This window comes from Mesoplodon bidens (genome assembly GCF_964165515.1).
Source record: "Mesoplodon bidens genome assembly, chromosome: 1".
NCBI lineage: Eukaryota > Metazoa > Chordata > Mammalia > Artiodactyla > Ziphiidae > Mesoplodon > Mesoplodon bidens.
The window spans coordinates 41362896-41385714 of record NC_138176.1 but is presented as its reverse complement, the minus strand read 5'-3'; the positions used below and the strand labels follow the sequence as shown (position 1 = coordinate 41385714).

At 36.1% G+C, this 22819-nt stretch overlaps 1 protein-coding gene across 2 annotated transcripts in view; it reads right to left on the bottom strand.

Annotated features, from left to right (window-relative positions):
- PRKG1 (protein kinase cGMP-dependent 1) overlaps positions 1–22819 on the bottom strand; it is a 1281256-nt gene that overhangs the window by 776493 nt on the left and 481944 nt on the right. For both annotated transcript variants that reach the window (XM_081245892.1, XM_081245891.1), the window contains exon 3: positions 3512–3625. In XM_081245892.1, the coding sequence (XP_081102018.1) occupies positions 3512–3625 (114 nt within the window). The remainder of the gene's footprint in view (positions 1–3511; positions 3626–22819) is intronic.

The following is a 22819-nucleotide window of genomic DNA, read 5'->3' as shown; positions in this document are numbered from 1 at the left end:
ACCCATATGTTCATTTCAGCATTATCTACAATAAACAATATACGGAAATGACAGGTATATCTACCAATGAATGAATTAGTAATGGAAATGTGGTGTATATATACACAATGGAATACTATTAAACCATTAAGAAGAAGGAAATCCTGCCATTAGTAACAACATGGATGGATATTGAGGGCATTATGATAAGTGAAATAAGTCAGACACAGAAAGACAAATACCATTGTGATCTCACTTATATGTAGAATCTTTAAAAAAAAAAAAGAGTTCTGGCTCTTAAATACAGAGAACAGATTGGTGATTGCCAGAGGTTTTGGGGGGAGGGGGGCCATGAGGAGTGGGTAGAATGAGTGAAGGGGGTCAAACTGCACAAACTTCCAGTTATAAAATAAATAAGTCCTGGGGATGTAATGTACTCATGGTACCTAGAGTTAATAATACTGTGTTGCATATTTAAAAGTTTCTAAGAAAGTAGATCTTAAAAGGTCTAATCACAAGAAAAGAAATTTTGTAACTATGTATGGTGATGGATATCAACTAGACTTATTGTGGTGACCATTTTGCAATGTATTCAAATATTGAATCATGCCTATCTGAAACTAATACAATGCTATATGTCAATTAAACCTCAATATAAAAAAATAAGACAACTGGTTTTTATATCCTTTTTTTAAAAAAAGACTACCCATAGGTGTTAGGTTCACATTCGTTATCAGAGGAAGTCACTGGAATGTATTTATTTAAGGCCTGATACAATTTTTAAAAGTGCTCTTGTGAACAAGAAATGACTCATGTACATTGAGGAGCTCTTGAATATCACCTAGGATTCAGTGATGACTGTGCAATTAAAAATACATTAAAATGCTAGGCAGCTTTCAGGCTAATCTAGGGAGAAAGAAAAGAGGGATGAACATTTTCAATCATGAAAGAAAGTGGGTATTTTGGGGGAAAGGGGGTCACAAGCCAGGTAAGTGAGAAAGAAAAAAGGTGTGGATAGACAAGCTATTGAGTAGGAAGGGCAATTACCTCAGACTTAGACTATTACACCCAAGTAGATGAATGCATTTTGAAAATTACTCCAAGTGGTCATCACTGGCAAAATAATGCTTAAGAAAAAATAGACAAGACTCAACATAATCCTGAATTCTGAGAAACGACTGGATCTAAAAAGCCAAATAAGGACATTTTAAAATATCACATGTTAAGAGTAAGATAGCATCACTGTAGTCATTCGGTAAAACTAACACCCATGATGGAATCTAATCAGAATTATAAATTATAAAGTGATCAGCCTGAGAGTATAATTTAAACAAATTTAAAATAGTATTTAAGAACTATAATCATCAATCATAAGTACAATCTCCCTGGATAGTATAGAAGACAGCACAAAAGATCCTGAAAACAAATGACCATTATTTACACCTTATAGGTCTTACACAACATTCAGAAGTTGTTAATAGATATTATTCCTTACACATGCACAAAACCTCTGCATCTAAACATGCAGAGATGTATTTGTACACCATCAACCACAGACTCTTTTCTGAATACAACCTCCACATCTTTGGGCACGATAAACACACACAACCACATACACACTCATGAGACATCTGAGTCTGTGTTAAAGAACATGCTCCATCACTCATTCCCTTCCATGATGGATGTTCTGACCCCAAAACAGTTAGGATCATAATTTGCATTCAACAGCCAGTTCCTTCTTGTTCAATCAGATGCATAATGTCTATTTAAATTTACCAAGCATGAGAACAACAGCGGCTAGTGCAAATGAACAGCATTTTATAAGAACCTAATAAGAAAACTGACTTTCATGAAGCCAAGCAATCATCTTATAAAAAATCTTTTGCTATATAATTTAAATATTCGATTCAGTTTATTTAAAGTATTTCTTTAATAATAATTCAATATTCCAAAATATTAAGCACCATGTTACTATCATTTGCTGGCCTTTGGAAAATTTGTAGTTTCAGTTAGATTAAATGAGCAGTACACAAGGCTGAAATATTTTTATAATTTAAATATTTTAAAACCTTAAAAATTTATTCATAATACAGAGAAAGCCTGTTTTAATCCAAATGTGCTATTATGGCTCCCTTTTGCCCTAAAAGTAATATATTTCTCATGAAAATGAAGCATGATAGTAAAATCTGTTTACTTAATGGAGTTGTCACTGCTCTTTTTTCTAGTTAAGGTACTTTTTAAGTGAGTTAAAGTTCTGGCAGAATCTCTTATGGTTCATCGGGCTTCATTATTCTTTGAGTCATATAATTAAATAATCACATGAAATAAAAACATGGCAGTGCCTATCAATCAAAAGAGTTGTGTTCTCAGAGATCAAGAATCAAATGCCAAGAAAGACTCATCTAATAAGGGCCCCAACTGCCATTGATGTTACAGTGATTTCAGTGACTAAAAAGGTGATTCACTAACAAGACCTATAAGAATTTCTGTGACTCTAGCTGGCCACACATTCTTGAGTTCTTTACAACCCAAGTTTTAATATCATATTGTCAATCATATGCCATACTTCTGAGAGGAAAAAAAAAAGCAATCTATAAAATAGTCAGTGACACCCAGACAAGATTAATTAACAATTTGTCGTTTTGCCAACAGGATTGTTTTAATGACACAACCTAATCAAAGTAACTTGTGACTGCAATCATCCACAGGATGTGTCAGAAGAACTTTTCAAACATGAAATATACACGTCTGCCTGAAGATGCAATGGACTTTCCACTGTTGGCTTTGGCATTCAGCTCTGTTTGTTATACACTCATTACATCCTGTACTCAGGAAGAAGGAATATTTAAAACAAACTTCTTTCCCTTGTAACTACTGCAGCTGCTTCTACCAAGCAATAAAAGTTGCTAGAGAAATCATATATACACATACATGTAAAATTAGGGAAACAAGCTGCTTTAACGCCTTGATTTAAAATAAGCTCAATCAGTAGAAAAGAAAAATGCTGTAATATACAGCTTGATGAGCAGCTGAGGACAAGAATATACTCAGACGCAGTTCTAGGATTCAGGATATTTTACTCAGTGTTTGAATGATACGAAGGACATTTCTCCTCAATTTTTCTAAACTACTGAATGAATAAGTAAAATTTATGTGGGGAATGCAACCCAAAATAGACAGACACGTAAAATTTTCTTAAATATGATTCTGAGGTTTTAAAGGCAGAAAAATGAAAAGTCTTGCTTCTGTTTAATTCTAATTTATAAAATTATATCATTTTGTAAATCCTAATTTAATGAGTTCTAGGTTAAAGGATACTTTTCATAAGTCAGCAATAAAATTTAGCTCAATGTTAACAATCATCCTTTAGGAGGAAAATATCAACTATATTGCAAAGCAATAATTAGAATATAGATTATTTTAATCTTTACAAAGATTAAAATCGAGAGGCATGTTAACACCTCGCAGGTCTACGGAAAAGACACTGAAAGTATCTGAAAAAAAAAAAAGAAAGAAAAAAGAACAGCCTTACTCTTGACGGTCGCCGTCCGGGTACAGTTGTAAAGAATAGCCAATTCCCCGAATACTTTTCCTGGACCCATCGTGCACAGCTTCACACCTTCTTTTGTAACTTCAACCTTACCATCTAAAAAGAAGGAAAAACACATCATTTTTGATTCTCTCTCATGCTTCATTTCATTTGTTTCATTTCCAAGATGAGATGAGGAAGGCCAGTCTCATTTTCAAAAATGCAAAGCAGCTACCAACTAAAACAAAGTCATCCTCAAGATGCAGTGCAAGAAATTCAATAAAATATGTAAGTTAAGAAATCCATATCCTTTCCTAAATTAATCACTGATAAGATTAGAGATGAGACTAAAAGAAAACACCAAAAAAAAGACAGAGATAAAAATGGTAACATGTGAAATTATTCCAAATGCAATATTAGAAAACTCTGGTAATTCCAATTTTAAAGTCATTTTGAATTTGAAAGAAAAATTGAGTGTGTACATTTTATACAGCACACTTCATACTCGGGAATTCTCATGTGAGTAAGGTAACTATTATGCAAAGGGAAATTACTTTGATCCTAGAGCATTATTTAATTGCAGCTCATGGCATCTTTTATTTTTAAACATCTTATCCGACTTGGGCAAGACTGTTTCATCTGCTTCCCAGCCCTGCAACATGGACTGTAAGGAAACCAAACTATAAGCGTTGAGGAAAAAGAAAGAGACACTGGGACTGTTGATGTTCCACAAAGGATTTGGAAAATGAAGTGCTAAAGAAGGAAAAAGTTAGGTAAACAGTGTGCACTGGGTATACATGGTTGCCTGAAAGTAAGGAAATGCTATTCATGAAGGAAATGAAAAAAATGCATTTTTTAAAAAGTCATAGCTATGTACACTAAAAATTCCATCACCTAACATAGTGGGGGAAGAAATAAAAAGGCAACACAATCTATTCTACACTTAATCTTACCCTCTATTATTCCTCCCAGTAACTTAGCCACGGTCTACAGAAGGAAAACCTAATGCTTGGCAGTAGCTAGTGATTGAAAGGAACTAATGCTACTAAGTTTGTCCAAACGTCAGGTCTTCATGCATTGACTCCATAATTATCACTTTAGCTATGTGCTTCCTGTAATATTTAACTTTTTGGAGTTTTAGCTTTACATTTATTCCCTCCTTTTTAAAAATCAATCCAGTTTTACCTAAGCAATAATATTTATAAAATTATAGGGTTGTTCAAATACCTATTGAGATCAAATCTTATATATTAAAAAACTTTTTAAAAAGCTGAATTCATGTACCACTGATGCGAGATCAATCCTTCAGAGGGCACTGTTCTACCCTGAAAACTATTTCATCTGAATGGTATCAATGGAGAGAGAATGCTGCAGTAATTAGGGTAAATTTCAGACAAAATCTACTCACTACTCTTGAACTGTGTATCTGTTCCTCCTCTGTGTGTTAAGAAGCTATTTAGGAATGAATGTATCCAACAATCCTAAAAGTTTGGAAATACTTTTATGCAGGTATGACCACTAAAATGTCTAGCTTTTTCATGCCTTACTTCTTGACTTCAGGAAGGGAAACTTTCTCTTGATAGGTACATCAAAACCAGACCAGGAAATTCATATTTTTTTAAGCTTCAGTTACTCCTCCCATGACATCCCCACCCAGCCCTTTCTCTCAATGGCAAGCCTAATCCTCTAGAAATTTCATCTGCCACTCAAGAATGAAAGATAGGCTCAGAATACAACATAGTTAAGACATTTATACATCATTTGAAGTCAGACCAGGAGTTAAGTTCTGGTTCTCTTATCAGTTCCTTACTAGCCTTGTGTCCTTGGGCAAGATGTTAATTTTTCTATGCCTCAGTTTCTTCATTAATAAAATGATAAAAGCAAAGTACCTATCTTATTGCGTAGTTTATAAAATGAAATGAGATAAAGCAGGTGCAGTGCTTAGCACAGTGGTGGCATATAGCAAATCTCAGTAAACACTACCTGTTATTATTGGTATTATTTGCATTATGTTTCTTTCTTACCATTTAAATGTAGGTAGGGCTTATTAGATTACACTGAAGCACAATATTCCATCATCTATTACAGAAGCTAATCAAGGTCCATGTAGGATAATATTTTTTCATTTTTGTTTTTTAAATGGAGAAAGGTTTTGTTTCAGATTTTCTCCCTATGGGGGGCTGAGGAGAGAACTTTGGGGTTTTAATCAATATCACACCCAAAGAAGAAAGAAGAATCTCAAGAATTCACACTGATCTACCTGGCAGAATGCAGTATTTTTGTACTCCTTCCTACTTGGCTATGTCCAGCCAACATTTGTTGTAGTATTGCTTCAACAACTATAGTCTTATGGTGGACGTTCCCACGAATAACATAGTAACAATTTTCTCACACATTATAAAATTTTTTTGACTTAAAGCTCTAGCTTTAACTATATTACTAGAACTAAGAGCAGAATGAATATTGCCTAAAGAACTTTCATACACAGCTCATTTTGTACAAGTCTGCTTTGCTGTCTCTTTGGGTCCCACGGTTTAAAGTCTTCAGTGGAAAGGAATCCATAGGAATTAGACCACTGCTAAGAATCCTGCTGGACAGTTTCAGAGTTAGGTCTTCTTAACCACTAGCCAAGCTAAAAAAAAAAAAAAGGCCAGACATTGGGAGTCTTGTTTTAGCTCAGTGGTTTCTTAAAAGGCATCTGTGGACCCATCACATCAGAACTAATTTATAAAATCCAGAGATTCCTCCCTCTGGGAAACTGTAAATGTCCCTCCACCCAGTGACCACTCTACTTGGTCCTAGAGGCCCTTACCTCTCTGTAAAACCATGCTCATATAACACTGATCTGTTTTAACTTATGGACAGTTCATCTTATAACTTGTTCATGTTTCCCATTCTCATATGACTTCTAGAAGGTTCACAGCATAATTGTATAGGACTCTGGGGTTTTGAATTTGTGCAAACACTCACTTCTGGTTACAGCTCATTTTCCTGATCTGATATTTTCTTAATTTTCTCAAGATTAATTCACATTTTTGGAAAAGATAGGTATAAGTGATGATATATATATGAATAATTAGTGTTGGTAACAGAAGATTGAATTCCATATTAATTAGAATAGCAAAAAAATTTTTTTCAAATACTTGCTGAAACAAAAATAGAAAGTTGGATGTCAAAAATATTTTCCAGATTAAGTTAAACACTGCAGATTCAATATATTCACAATAGCCAAGGAAGAAAGGGATCTGATCTCATATAATAGTTGAGAAAGGTCTAAAAAGCACTGTATTTCTTTTTTTTAATGAACAGAAAGATCTAAACGTTAAACAGAAACAAAGTGTTTGTAAATTGTTACCCTGAGTCATAATTTGATCACTTATCCTTCCTCATACCTGCTGTGGGGATGGGGAGTGAGTAATTTAGGGAGGCAAGATCAACTGGGCACTAAAAAGAAAGAAAGGTACACACAAGGCATTAATGAGAGTTTTTTGAGAGACATTTAGAAGTGCTGTCATTTCCAAGAGCCCAATAAGATGAGTTATTGATGTGAAATGTGTATTTGGTTAAGCTCATTCACTGTGCCACACACCAGCCTTGAAGCAAAATTAGAAGTGATTATACATTTACGAAGGATTTCCAAGTATGGACTAAGTGGTTCACTTAAGAAAACTAAGAACAAGACAGTCAAAAGTTTACTGCATACACCTAGCAGCTCTTATTCCCACCTGATCAACCTCCTTTAAAGTATTAGATTCATCTTGAAGCCACTCCCCTCATATATACTCCTTTATCACACTGTGTCTAAAAACAAGATTTGTTTTAAATGGACTCCATGTGCATGGAAAGTAGGTAGGCCCACGTGTGGTAATTTTGGTTGTGAGGGGAGGGTTGTGAGGGGAGGGTTGTGAGGGCAGGGATATGGGGAAGCAAATAGGGAAAAAGTCAAGTAGGCCGAATATATAGCACACTTGTGCAGAGGCTTACAGCACTGTAGAAACAGGCCAGCTTGGAGGTTTTTATATAATTATAATTTGCTGTTAACTTTAGGAATATATTTTGATGAATTTACCTTAGGTCAGATTTGATTAATTTCTATTTCTTTAAACAACAGAAGAGAATCATTAGCATTTATTCATGACTGTCTTAATACTTCAATTTAGTTTGATTTTCAAATAGGTTAGATTTCAAATCAAAGACTTTTTTTTAAAGAATAGCAGAAGGACATTTTCAAACATCCTAGTAGAGTTCTAGACTTTTTCCATGATTTTCCCTGGCTAAACTCAACAGCAACAAGAGGCTATTAAAACATACTTGAGGAACTCCTAATAATCCAAAATGTGGTTAATTTATGTCTTCTACTTCTGCTCTTTTTACTCATTTTTTATTTTTTTTATTTTTTTGCAGTACGCGGGCCTCTCACTGTCGTGGCCTCTCCCATTGCAGAGCACAGGCTCCGGACGCACAGGCTCAGTGGCCATGGCTCATGGGCCCAGCCGCTCTGCGGCATGTGGGATCTTCCCGGACCGGGGCACGAACCCGTGTTCCCTGCATCAGCAGGCGGACGCCCAACCACTGCGCCACCAGGGAAGCCCTGATTTTTTTTAATGTGATACTATACTGGTGTTATTTTTACTATGCCCTATCTCTACCAGGAAAGGAAAGAAACATTCAAATCATTTTTATTTGAACTTTGCTAAACTGCTAAAGTTATTTGTGCGAGAGATGTTGGAATGCTGGCTAAGATAAAATGTAAGAGTTATTTATAGTTTCATTTGGCTCTTTTTATCACTCCTGCCATTAGCATGAATAATTGAAAGCTATATCACAGTAACTTGACTGTATTTTTTTTTCTACTTCTGGTACCACATGCCCATTTATGATCTGCAATGGGCTGAGTCATAAGTACTATATTTTGCCATTTTGAGCAATAATCAACCTACCTGTTGCTCTTTGGTATCACTATTTATGTACCACTTTTGGGAAATGCTAAGTGTTAAGAGATCCATAATAAAGCATCCATACTTTCATCTATCTTTTATAAGAATCAGTAGGTCCTATAAATAAAAGAAGACATTGAATTTACAAGGAGACCCAGAATCTCCTGGCTTTGTTTATCTTCATGGGTTTTTCACTAACTTGTGGTTTTGTACCATAGGACTTACATGATAAGGCAAATCAGTTTAGAGATTTACTACTGGCAGGCTGAGAAAGAATGGTTGGCAATAACCTAATTATGAACACTCTGTGCTTAGTTCCAACAATCCTGGTTGGAACATTCAAGACAACTTGATTGGTCTTTAAAGGGAGACAGTTGTTTTATCAAAGGTCTGATCTAGACAAGACCTTCCATCCCTTTCATTCTCTAATACATTCATGATTTTGTAGGTTTGAGACCACAGCTTTTACATTATGTATTCTCTCATGAGGGTTTCCGTAGCTCCTAGATTCAGTAGGAACATTCAACATTGTGGTGGTTGAGCTGTGCTGTGACCAGCATATATACATTTTCTCTAGGAGATGAGGTTACTTATGTATCTTGTTTTTTTCCTTTTTAGTTTTATTTAGATGTAATTGACAGAACACTGCATGTAGGTTTAAGGTCTATAGCATAATAACTTGACTTACATATATTGTGAAATGATTACTACAATAAATTTAGTTAACATCCATCATTTCATATAAACACAAAAAATTTTTTTTCCATGTGATGAGAAATTTTAGGATTTACTCTCTGCTTTCTCAATGGATTAACAATACTATTATATTGAACTTGCCTTGTAGGGTCATCTTAGATGGGGGTTACTGTCATCTGGGAAGCAAGTAGAAAATAATAAGGCTACTATGGGCTAACTAAAGGGAAAAGCCATCTCATTGCCAGGGACACACACTATATTCTTAGACAGTGTTCCTTAAGAATACTTCTTGTCAGTCATTTATATATGTCTTCTTTAAGCCAGTATAAGGAAAAAGACTGTCTCACTATGAGATGAAAGTTTGTTCTTGAATTAAAGAAGGGCAGTGTGTCAGCACCTTATCAGTTCTCTATTTAAGTTTGATTTCAAGTCCAAAAGGATATGGTATCTCTGGATCTAAACTCCTGCTCCTTAAATGAAGTGTTAATTTTGATTGAAAAATCATTTTTTGGCCATTGAATAAAAGCCTGTGAAAAATTGCCCTGTTTTAGTATTTAGTATTACGTGTTTTCTTCCTAAGTTTGCTTTAGTGTTTTTTGTTTTTGTTTTTTTTTTTTGGTTTACCAGTTTCTCATTACAGATTAGCGATAAGAGAAGGAGAGAGATGGAGACAGACAAAGACAGAGAGAGAGAGATAGAGACCATAGGTTTTTCTTCCCTAAACTATTTGTGCTTTCATAGTTTCTTTAACCATCAGGTCCTTATAATACTTTAGATGGAACCAAGCTTTCCATTCAGAGAAGTCACTTCTTTGATATTATCACAGTAATAATTCTTACTAGAAGCACAAAATCATCCAAATGGAATGAAACAGAATCTGAGGTATAAGAGGCTAGTTAAGGTTCAAGCCACATGAGTGAAGAATTTTGTTTCTTCTCCTTCAATTAGGCACATCTGATTTCCCTTCTGGTCATGACTGCTATAAATATACTTGATACAATATTTCTTTGTACTAAATTACAATAGATTATAATACATATTGAATATGAAATAAAATCAAAAACATAAATGAGGCATCTAGAACTAAAAATCTCACTTATGAAAAAAAAGAGAAAGAGAAAGAGAGAGAGCTAGGTTAACATACACATCAATATACTTGAATTTCACTTTTTGTTTTGGTTTCTAACTCCAAGGTCTTAGGGCATACATATCCACAGAGGAAACCTACATGAGGAAACAGACTGAAATGTAAGCAATTTGGATACAGAATATCATCTGAACCATCAGAGTGAAAGTCTGGAATGAGCAACTTACATTGCAGCACTTCTGTCCTTGAGGATACTTAAGGAGTAAGAATTTACTAAACCTATTGTAGATGGCTCAACCATTGACATGACGTGAACAAGACTCTGGAAGGATTTCACAAATATCATGATTCTATAATCTTTCTACACATTATGTTTTGAAATTCTAGCACTTCAAAGTATTCAAAAGGCACTAAATAAATATCTGTGGACTAATTTCAATTTCTAGTGATGAAGAAAGGTAAAGACAGGCCAGAGAAGAGATATTCACACATAGGAAAGGAAAGGATCATTCCCTGAATAATCAGAGTTGAACAGATAATTTGTCTCAAGTTTATTAAGCTTAATTTTAGCCATGTATAATGCATTTTTGCTCTATTATTTCTATGATACATAAGCACCTCAATTAGCCTAAACAATGAATGGCCCTGTCTGTAGTTACTTAGAGACAGGCAAATGACAAGTACTATTATCACTGTCAGACTTGTGGGCACTCATCATATGATTTTTGTCTTTGTTATGTTTTAATATTAAGTTTGGGAGTTTTTTTTTTAATAAATAAATTCATTCATTCATTCATTCATTTTTTTATGGCTGCATTGGGTCTTCATTGCTGCTTGCGGGCTTTCTCTAGTTGTGGCAAGTGGGGGCTACTCTTCGTTGCGGTGCACAGGCTTCTCATTACAGTGGCTTCTCTTGTTGCGGAGCATGGGCTCTAGGTGCGCGGGCTTCAGTAGTTGTGGCATGTGGGCTCAGTAGTTGTGGTTCATGGGCTTTAGAGCACAGGCTCAGTAGTTATGGCACACAGGCTTAGCTGCTCCATGGCATGTGGGATCTTCCTGGACCAGGGCTCGAACCTGTGTCCTCTGCATTGGCAGGTGGATTCTTAACCAATGAACCACCAGGAAAGTCCCTTGGGAGAGTTTTTGATATAACATGATGGTTCTCAACTGGGGGCAGTTTTAATTCCAGGGGATATTTGGCAATGTCTGGAGACATTTTTGGTTCTAGGGAGGTTTTGAAACTAGGGAGGTTCTGCTGGCATCTGGAGGGTAGAGGAACACTGCTAAACATCCTACAATGCACAAGGCAGCCCACACAACCAAGCATTATTCAGCCCAAAATGTAAGTAGTGCCAAAGTTGGAAGCCCTGGAGTCAACTATGTCCATGTGTATACAAAACACTCTACATTTAAAGGGACAATTTTGACTTCCACTTTAAAAAAAAATCTCTTCTAGATGTAAATTGCAAGCTAAAAATAGGTTAATACTGGGTTGTAATATTTAAGTAATCCATGTTGCCACTAGATTAGGATAGAATTAGAATAAAGACACAAAGCTACTTTACTGAATAATTTTCCCCAGCAGGTGTCACCTGAAATAGAAGTGATTATGAAAAATTTTTGAAGGAAGACTTATAAGAATATCCTGATGTTAGAATGACAGCCTTTTTCCAGGCATACTTGAGAATATCAGGTCCTGGCTCTACCACTGATTGGCTTGGAGACCTTGGATAAGTTATTTAACTCTCTATGCTTCCATTACCTCACTACAGATTTGGTATAACAATAACTTATTTAATAGGTTTTGATAATTAGGTAATGCATGTGGCCAGACAAAAAATATGTAGGTTAAAAATAGTTCCTGAGGAAATTCTCTTTTTTCTTTTTAAAAGAAAAAATACTTTGACAGGCAGTTTTAAGGAGCGAGAGGCAGGGTCCAAGGTCTTGGTTCATAAAATTTAGGAGTGGGAAGGAGGAGAGTGATAAATGAGCAGGGGCAAGGAAAAGAAAAAGATGAGCAACAAGCTGGAGATTTCAGCGAGACGGGCCTGCAGGAAAGCTTCATGTTGAGGAGGCTAGAAGGCTTTTAGTAGGAGGGATCTCTAATGTACAATATTCAGTTAGTTGTTGCCAGAATTAATGTCCTACATTTCTCTCCAAATTAATCTGCTTCACACGAATTTCCTGTGTGAAGGGCTTGGAGGAAGATAAAAGCTTGAGGAAAGATCCATTGCTTGGATACATCAATAAACAGAGAGGCAAGGAAATGAAGAATGAGTGATAATGCGAAGTTGGAAAGCAGGAAATCTTGGAGTAACTATGTAAATTACATAATTATAAAAAACTAAGGACTCAGTAATTGGCAGATATTTTAGGGGAGGACACCAGTCTTTTCACAGGATGTCAAATGGGTGCTTAATCCAATTTCACCTAAGACTAGAAAGGTTAGAAAAGAATCCACTGTGAACAAGATGTTTTTGCTTCAATCAGAGATTACGTCTTCTTTATCCAAGTTCACTTGACACCTTTGTAATGGCTCTTATGAGGCAGAAGAAGGAAGAGTTTTGAAATCAGAAGTTCTAAGCTAATATTCTGGTTTCACTGCTCTTGAAATGTCAGACATTTAGGCACTCAGTTTCTCCATCAGTGCGATGGGAATAATAGCTACCTGCTTCACAGGATTAGTATGTGAAACTTATGTGAAAGAGTTTGGTGTGCGATGAAGCTTTCTACACGTTAGTATACACTAAACTAATTGAAGGGCCAATCATGTAACCCTGCAGTGTCTGGTTGTAAATAGGAGGAGATTAGTAAATTCTCATGAGTGAATACATGGGAATGTAAGTGAAAATGACACACTGCTGTGATCACACTTGTGGGAAAGCTTTAAGATTTCATTTAAATTATATTGCCTATGTAGTCCAGGAGGAGAAAAAATAGTACGGTTGACCCTTGAGCAACTCGGGTTTGAAATGCATGGGTCCACTTAGATGCCAATATTTTTTAATAGTAAATACTACAGTACTATTGAAACTGAGCAGGACCCTGTGGGGCTCCTGGGCATGGAAGCCTTTCTATGTCCCCCATTTCTTGTTTGTAGGGAACAGACTCCAGCCTCCATAACCTTCCCTGAGTCCAAAAGGGAGATTCAAACAGTTGCTAATAAGGGAAATCAGTGGATGCAGAGACAAGGGAAGAGCAGCCAAGAAACAACAGTGCAGCCTTGGGGCAGGGTCCTGGTTCCACCTCAAGGGATACACATAACAATATCTTTGAGCTCTTTACAGAACTGAACCCCCCAACATATGGAGTTACATTCTTCATTCCAGAGAAGACCAACTAAGGCCAGATCAAAGGAACCAGAGAAGCTCATCTAGAGATTACCTGAGACCAGATTAAAGGAGTGCAGGCTCTACACACACCCTAATCTGATCAGCAACCCTGTCCTTGAAGCATTGCAATAAAGCTCCTTAAGAAATCCTCCCAGGTTGGGACACACAGTTTTCGAAGATGGGAGACCACTGTGTCCCCCTTTGCCTGGCAAAACAATAAAGCTATTCTTTTCTACTTCATTCAAAACTCTGTCTCTGAGATTTGACTGGCACCGGCGCACAGAGGTCAAGTTTTCAGTATCACTATACGGTCTGTGGTTGGTTGAATTCACAGATATGGGAGGGACAACTATAAATTTTACTCGGATTAACTTGTGCTTGTTCAATGGTTAATTATAATTAAAAATGTCAACCTCCCACTCTACTTAGTAAAAGTATTTCTGCACTGTAACTTATTTTACCCAGCAGTACATTTCTCACAATGTGTATTTTTATTTCATAGCTTAGATTATACTTGATGTGACATTTGTATTTCTTTCCCCTTTAAAGTAGTTAGGATTCTCCAGAGCATAGAGCAAGCACTTATCTACCTTCACATTTTTAAAAAGCAGACAGAAAACAAAACAGAAGCAAAAACAAAGAATAACCACATATCCTGCAAAATACTCTGAACAGCTATAAAAAGATTAAAAAGAATGCCTTCTCGAACTTACTCTCAAAAGCAGTTGTTCAAATGGCCTGGAACAGGTGGGAGTGAGAAGAGTTGGTTTGAAAGTTATTCCCCACACAAAGAAGATGAACTTTGTCCTCATGTGCCACTGAGAACAAAATAAGGTGGATCCAGTATAATATTTTAACAAGTTAAACTGAGGGTGGAAGAAAACTACCAAACACCCCTCTACCTGGCAGTCAGGGGAAATGGCAGATTAAAGTCATGCAGAAAGAGAGCTTCATCAGTTGATAAATGGATAAACAAAATGTGGAATTCTGTTGAGCCATAATAAGGAATGAAGTATTGATTCAGGCTACAATATGAATCACCCTTGAAAACATGCTAAGTGGAAGAAACAAGTCACAAGGACCACACATTATTGAAGCCAAGCAGGACCCTGTGGGGTCCTCCTAGGTACAAAAGCCCCTCCATGTTCCCCACTTCTTGTTTGTAGAAAAAGGCTTTAGTCTCCTAGACCTTCCCTTAGTTCCAAAGATCAAACTCAAGCAGTTAATAAATAGGAAAGTGAGGGTATACAGAAACAAAGGAAAAGCAGTCAAACAAGAAAAGTAATGATAGCTTAAATGACAGTTCAGCAACTAAACAGAGTTGTAGTTCCTCCTCAAGGGATATACATAACAATCTGATGCAAAACTTTGAGTTGTCCCGAAGAAACTAAGACATCCACCCATGCAGAGGATGCTAACCATGAGCACATAGACCCCAGATGAGTTGGAAGCAAAAGGTTGATGATTAAGATTCCCAAAACATCACCCTGTTAGCTCACCACCAACCATCAGAAGAGAGCCATGCACCCTGCAGCCCTCACCCCAAATATTGCTATCAGGGAGCTTGTGTCTTTTGAGCATTAGCTACCCATTCTCCTTGCTTTGTGTCCTGCAATAAATGCTGTACTTTCCTTCACCACAACCTGGTGTCTGTAGATTGGTTTTGCTGTGCAGTAGGCAAGTGGACCCAAGTCTGGTTCCATTTATATGCAATGTCCAGAATAGGCAAATTTATGGGAACAGAAAGTAGATGACTAGTTGCCTAGGGCTGGGAGAGATATAGGATTGCAGTATGATGGCATAGGGGTACAGGGTTTCTTTTACAATAATGAAAATGTTCTAAATTTGACTGTGGTGATGGATGTACACATTCTGAATATACTAAAAGCCACTGAATTATATCTTAAATTAGTAAATTGTATGGAATGTAAATTATAAAAGAACAAGGACTTAGCACAGGCACATAATAATTGCTCAATTATAAGATTGGCCATTAATGTCACTCATAGTATCTTATTATCCTTTAGGAGAATGTTTAAGAATGAGATGATTTGGCCTCTCAATCTTTTTCAAATAATCTTCCTCTTCTCCTTTAGGACACTCACACCAACATTTCTCATCATGCATGACCTCATTTTCCTTCCCAAATTACCATCAATCCCTTCCCAACTTCACTGTATGACTAACGACGCCAAAATCATCATTCAGTCATGCGACCAATAACTACAAATACTTCTTACTGTAAGCACAGTTAATCCACCCAATTATATTTGTTTCTTCACTAAAAGTCTTTCCTAAGTTTTTGTTCACAAGTGACATATAGCTCCTTTTCTGGATTCTCTGTCACCAAACTAAACAGCAAAGATTATAGAATCATTTTCCTTGATTACTGTTCTGATAAAATATCCCTCTGCTCAGAAATTCTCAGTAGTTTTTGTGGAGTTAAAAATCAAATTCCTGGGCTTCCCTGGTGGCGCAGTGGTTGAGAGTCCGCCTGCTGATGCAGGGGACACGGGTTTGTGCCCCAGTCCGGGAAGATCCCACATGCCAGGGAGCAGCTGGGCCTGTGAGCCATGGCCGCTGAGCCTGCGCGTCCGGAGCCTGTGTTCGGCAACGGAAGAGGCCACAGCAGTGAGAGGCCTGTGTACCGCAAAAAAGAAAAAAAAGAAAATCAAATTCCTAGCGCTGTATATCCAGTCTTCCCACAAACTGGGATCTTCCCTAGATAAACCTGACACTGAATCTTCATCTCTGTCAATCTCTTATTCAAACTTCATGGTCTAGCTCAAAGGTTCTTAGCCTAATAGAATTCAGGATGGGCGGGGGGGATGTCTGGGAATATGGAGATTTAATATATATATATATTCTTTATTTTTACTAACCTCTGATTAAAATGTAGCATTTCCACAGTAACAAACCATATTAGCTTAACAGTACTCGTGACAGTGTCATCAATAAAAATTACATTTTATTATATGACAGTTATTGCAGAAATCTTAAAAATTGTTTTTGCTTTTCACACTTTCAAACACATGGCAGTTAATAGATACATTGTTAGATATCATTTAATGTGTTAAAAATACTCATGTATTAATGAATCACAAAGTTTTATTATTTATGTTATTTTTTATGTACTTTGTTTCCTTGGTAATCTAGAGTAGCCAATTATATGCACTTTAGAATATTTTGAAATGAGGTCTCTAGATATCAGACTTCTGCAGAGGTACACAGTACAGAAAAAGATTATTCAATTAGCCAAAGGTTCTTAATCTTCTAGATTCCTCATAGAATCTTACTATGGTATTAATAACTATCATTGATGGCCCAGAATTTGCATGAGATAGAAAAGACAAAGTAGATTAAAAGACAAAACAAAACAAACACTATCCTTGCTGGCTGGAGTACTTATTAAAGTCTAACATTATGGATTCCATCTCACTGTTTGTCAACTAAAGTCAATTGACCCCCTGGACATCTGGTGTACCTCTCACCTTAGAGAGTTATTTTATTAATATGTCTTTGGACATAGTTAGGAAATGGGGAGTGTTGGCTCTACCAGCACAAATCCAATAAGATAAAGGAAAGCATACTAGACATACTGCTTAAATGGAAACCACAGAAACAGAGGCTTTATCTTGGATATTAGAAAAACACTTTTGTCACATTTTTGTTAATCACCCTTCTATTCTATTACTGAGGAACTTTTATAAAGAAACCCAAAAGGTTTAAAATATTTAAAAGGATGTGAAGTTCTACCTAATCTTGAGCAGCAATTAAAGAAACTAATTCACACAAAAATATTATTCCTAATGACTTAGCACTGTCCATGAATAATTTTTCCCTATCTACAAATGTCCTAAGTAATTTATGTTCTGAATTGAAGTACCCCTAAATGATATTAGTGTCCATATTTCAGTTTTCCTAGATTTTAGTTCATCCATTGAATCACATGAAGAACAGACAAGGAGTTTTCTTTTGAGCAACTAGTTTCCTTTCCTTTTATAAACTCTCTCCCACACACCCACATCCCAGAGAAGTAAATAAAAGGAATTTGCACTCTGCCTCAAGACAGGGTAATGATTACCAACAGATCCAAAGGAAAAGTTGTTGTGTTTTATGTTGTGAAGATTCTGAAATAGATGTTAACTGATGCTGTACTACTGGCTAATAGACAGTTTTTACATAAAAACTGGGATATAAGAATATACCCAAATAATATAAGAACACTCTGGTATCTAACCTACTAGGACTCAGAATACAAATATAATATAGAAGACTTTTGGCACAGTATGATTTTAAATTATGCTTGAACACTAAGAAAACACTCTGCCTTGTATATCACTGCAGCTTCACAGGGAAAAATAATGTTAAAGTTCACTAGCCCTGGGCCTTTATTTTTAATGCTCGCCTAACAAGCTTTGAAGTCCATGGTCTCTATTGGGAAAGTATAAAGTCATGAAAGATGGCATGGGGCCTGTTGACATCTCCAAGATTATAAAGTAAGAATAAAATTAAAGCTTTTCAGTGAGACCAAGACAAAGAGCTTACATAAGTTCTTCACATTTCCCACATATTTTATTCATTACAAAGCACAGCAAAAATCAGAAGACATTTCCTGTGCTAATACCACCCTGTAGAAATGAGAAAACACTAAAGGCATAGGGCTATTTAACCCCTTCTTGGCCAGTATGCAAGTTTGACCAGAACTGAAATTTAGTTGCTACAACAAGCAGGCTTTTGATGAGTGGAAAGCTTAAAAAAGTCTTGGGAAATATTTTCCCAAATAAAAATCAATGTATTATTGCTATTTACATTAGAGAAGGTAGTTTAAAATCCACTAATAAGGATTTCTATTTTCCAAAAAAAAAGTCTTTGGTATATATCAGCCAGAGATATATGCTTTTAATACATGAAGAAGATAATGGCATAGAGACAGGTCTGAGTTGTTTTTATTGTTGTTCACTTGCTATGAAAAAGTATTACAATCTGGCATTCAATGAATCTATTTGATAAATGAATAAGGATCAGCTTTTCCAGCTCTACAGGTAGAAAATACAGTCAACAGTCCTAAGAATGAACTTGGTTGAATTTTGGAAGAAAGTAATACTCTCTCTTTTATGTGGGTTACCATAACAGTATCAAAAAGAATTAAAAGCAGGGACAGATGAAAAGCCCCCAGAGATAATCCATACTTGTAGTGAGATACATCTAGAGGCACAGACCATAGAACAAACAAAAATCGCTACTGGAAGAGAAAACGTAAATGTCAACTTGTTGAAAGATTCCATGCTTTCCATAGGCAAGAAACATTTTCTAGTCCCTCTCTGTGCCCAGGATAAATATGTGATACCCTCAAAGACATTAGATCCTGAGTTGAACAATGATTACCTATCCAAGTTAACAAGGAGCCAGCTATAATCTTAAGTTTTGTGGTTATGTGCCAGAAGAGAAATGGAGCTATGGACTGAGTTATAACTTTGTTAGGCAAAAATTCAAGCCTTATGTATTATATCTATTTATGGGGTAGACAGGATATGAATGTTTTATTAGAGAAGGTATAGGTAAAGAAAGAAAAAGTTGGAGAAAAGTTGCAGACAGAGAAAAATGGAAATAATGGATCAGTCAATTGTGAAATAAAAGGAGAGAGATAAGGTTAAGAAAATAGGATGCAGAATAGCAAAGAGTTAACGTATCAAAAATAACAGTTCAGGATTTGATTACCTGGAGTTTTGTGTTGGCCATTAGGAGAACTCTTTTGTATATCTCCTGAGAACTGATCAGAACTGAACCTACAGGGATTCTAGGTCTTACTGATGGTTCTTCATGGAATTCCTTATGTGCAGATCCCAAATGGCTTAGTTCTGTTGGTCAAATGAATATTCATAGTCATTGAGAGAGTGACACAAGTGGGGTGGGAGTGATAGTTACTATCAGGTGCCCAGTTCTTTATCTGCTCTCTAAATCCTAAAGTTGTATTCTTATTTGTCTTCAAAACCGGTAAGGTTTTGAACTAATGTGAGGCTATTTATAGTCTTTATTTGACCTAAATGTACACTTATACATTTTGCTGCAGAAATACGAATGTGTTTGATTATAGGTGCTGCCCCCTCCCCAACTGGGGGTACTATATAATATATACTACATGTACAATATTACTTTTCTAAAGTATGAAAAATTATGAATTCTGAAACATCTGGCCCTAAGGATTCTGAAAAAGGGCTTGCAGACAGGTAGTACTTTATTCTGGGCAAAGCTTCTCCCTTTATTGTGAGTGGGTCCTTGTGTAACAGTCATATAGGGAAAAAGTTTGCATTTCAAATGAAAAACTACTGCTGACAGCAGGTATGTTAGGAAGGCACATGCATAGAAATGTATTTCTTTTCTTTTTTTTTTTTTTTTGTGGTACTGGGCCTCTCACTGTTGTGGCCTCCCCCTTTGCGGAGCACAGGCTCTGGACACGCAGGCTCAGCAGACATGGCTCACAGGCCCAGCCGCTCCACAGCATGTGGGATCCTCCTGGACCGGGGCACGAACCCGTGTTCCCTGCCTCGGCAGGTGGACTCTCAACCACTGCACCACCAGGGAAGCCCAGAAATTTATTTCTTATTCTCTTTGATTTTACGATAAGATTGTCAAGATGGACCTAAGAAAATGCCTATGGTGAAGGTGTTATCCTTTCCAAAGTGTAAGGCCCAAATGAAGAAAATATGTCAAGCCAAAACTAAATAAAAGAGCAAACCCTGGAATGAAGATCAAATCTAATGGATGAGGACAGTTGTTTCCTTTTAAAATTCAAGGTGGCAAATTTCCTATACATAATTTGATTCATGGGAAAGATGTAAACTTACATTCTTAAACCTTACGACAGTTTGTAGAAACCTTAAAGTGTTTTGTGGAAACTAATGCACTTCAGAAGTTAGAAAAAAAAGTTACGAAATTATTCCAAAAATATTTGGAACAGAATATAATAAAAGTCCATGTAGAGGGAGATAGCCAAGACCTAAGTAGTAAAGAAAGAGACCAAGAATTCCTAGGTGAGGAAAGCCTGAGTAATGAAGAAGCAACTTTATTCCAAGCTTCCTAAGAATGAGGGAAATTATGCAAAAGTTACTTCTCTCTCATTTTTTATATGTAGGAACAGGAGGAACACTTCTGGGGAAAAAAAAATACTGACTTTGGGTGGTAAGAAAAGAAAAAAAAATCAGCATGAGCATCATTGCACAGCAAACTGGCACCTTCTATAGCAGATTTACCAGACAGAACTATTAAACATATGAATATTCTGTTATGAATTACTAAATATTCACTTTTATTGAACTACTTAAATGAGAAAAAATTGCAGACTGCTACTCAGTTGAAGGAAAACCCAGGACACAAATCAATGAACATTTACCATTGGACTCTACTTCTTAAGGGCAGGGGCAATCTTTTCAAATGTATATCCTAATTTCAAGTGTCCAGCACAAAAATGATAGATAAGCATTTGCTGAATGTTTGGGCAGGGTTTCAGGGTTAATGTGAAGATTTTTTCTTTAGAGAGATGAGCAATTTTTTTTTTCAAGTGAGTGTTTTAGTGTTGAAGAAGACCTACAATTCTATTTTTAAATGTCTTATTCAGTTAGCATGGCAGACAGTTGTAGACAGTGGAGAATTATGTGTCCAGCCACACAAAGCATTTTAAGACCTACAAGTCTTCTCCTAACATAATGCTATAAAATGTCCTTTTGCTAAAAATACTGGAATCAAGTAATTATCTACTTTTGAATTTTAATGAATAGGCCATCTGTTCATTCAAATTGAAAAAATGAAATTTTTCTACAAATTAACTACATGATGAGATGTCTCCTGTGACTAAATCTGCTGCACTGTTTTTTGTTAGGTTTAACCTAAAGGTGACACATAACATATTATACCAAGTTTTATAAACCAGAGTATGTAAAAAACAAGTTTTTCCTGATCATATAATCGTCACAGTTACCTTTGACAAGCTGTATTTATAATTATCAAAGGCTAATTTTTATAACCATAATTTCCACAAACACACTATTAAAATGAATCACTAGGAAGAAAAATATGGCCATTTTCATCTGTGATGATTATGACAAAGTTTGAATTGCAAACATTCTGATTTATGGATTATCCCCATAATGATGAACAAAAATTGTTTTCAATCTCCTTTTCCTCTTTTCCAAGAACATTGTGTTTTCTTTGTGCTGTGCTCTCCAATATGGTAGCCATTTGCCACCTGGGCAATTTAAATATAAGTAAAAATAAATAAAATTTAAATGTTATTTCCTCAGTTGCACTAGCCACATATCAAATGCTACATGTTGTGACCACATTGAACAGTGCAGAATATTTCCGTCCTTTCAGAAGGTTCTAGTGGACATCACTGCAACATCCTTCTTGCTCTGTTAAACACAATACAACAGGTCCAAAAGGGAGTTGCTTATGCTAAGCCTTGTGTCACCAAACTGAGACTTAACTTACAGTTTCAGCTCTCACCGACATGGAATCTTAACCAGCCAGTCAAGAATCACCTGATCAGCTCGAATTAGGTGATCTGCCTGATAGACCCCTGCTATTCCCTAATGAAAAGTAACCTTGCACTAACCAACCTGCTTTTTTTGCCTAGTATAACTTCTTTGCTCCAGCTTCTGTCTGGCTATAAAAGTCTTTCATTTTGTACAGCTTCTCAGAGCTCCTTTCTATCTGCTAGATGGGATGCTGCCCAATACAAATCAATTTTTGTTCAAGTAAACTCTTAAAATTTTTAATATGCCTCAGTTTATCTTTGAGGATCTCTTACCATCATCCCTCTAAAGAATCATTCCTTCTTTCAGCAATGAAGACCAACTTTTCACTTAAACTCTCAGTCAGGTCTATTTCTTTTTTAAACCATTCCCAAGACACGCTGCCCCCATCCCCCAACTTAGTTCCTCAAAATATGGCACCATTCTACAACTAGTTGATTTATCTAATATCTCTTTTAGCTTTTTAAGTCTTTAGGAAGAAAAAAGACAAGCTGCGTATAGTTGTGTGAAACAAAAACGAAATTGGTGGCACTTAATAAATAATGCATAACAGCACCGTGGTGTTGGCAGAAAATAATTAAATCATAGCAGCTAAAGTTTTGTCTTATTAAAATTGAAAATAATATTACAATCTGAAATTACAACTAAGTTATTGAATTAGTATGCTTGATATTACAGTTACAGAAAATATTCAAGATGCTGCCTTTTAAAAATGTGCTTCCTTT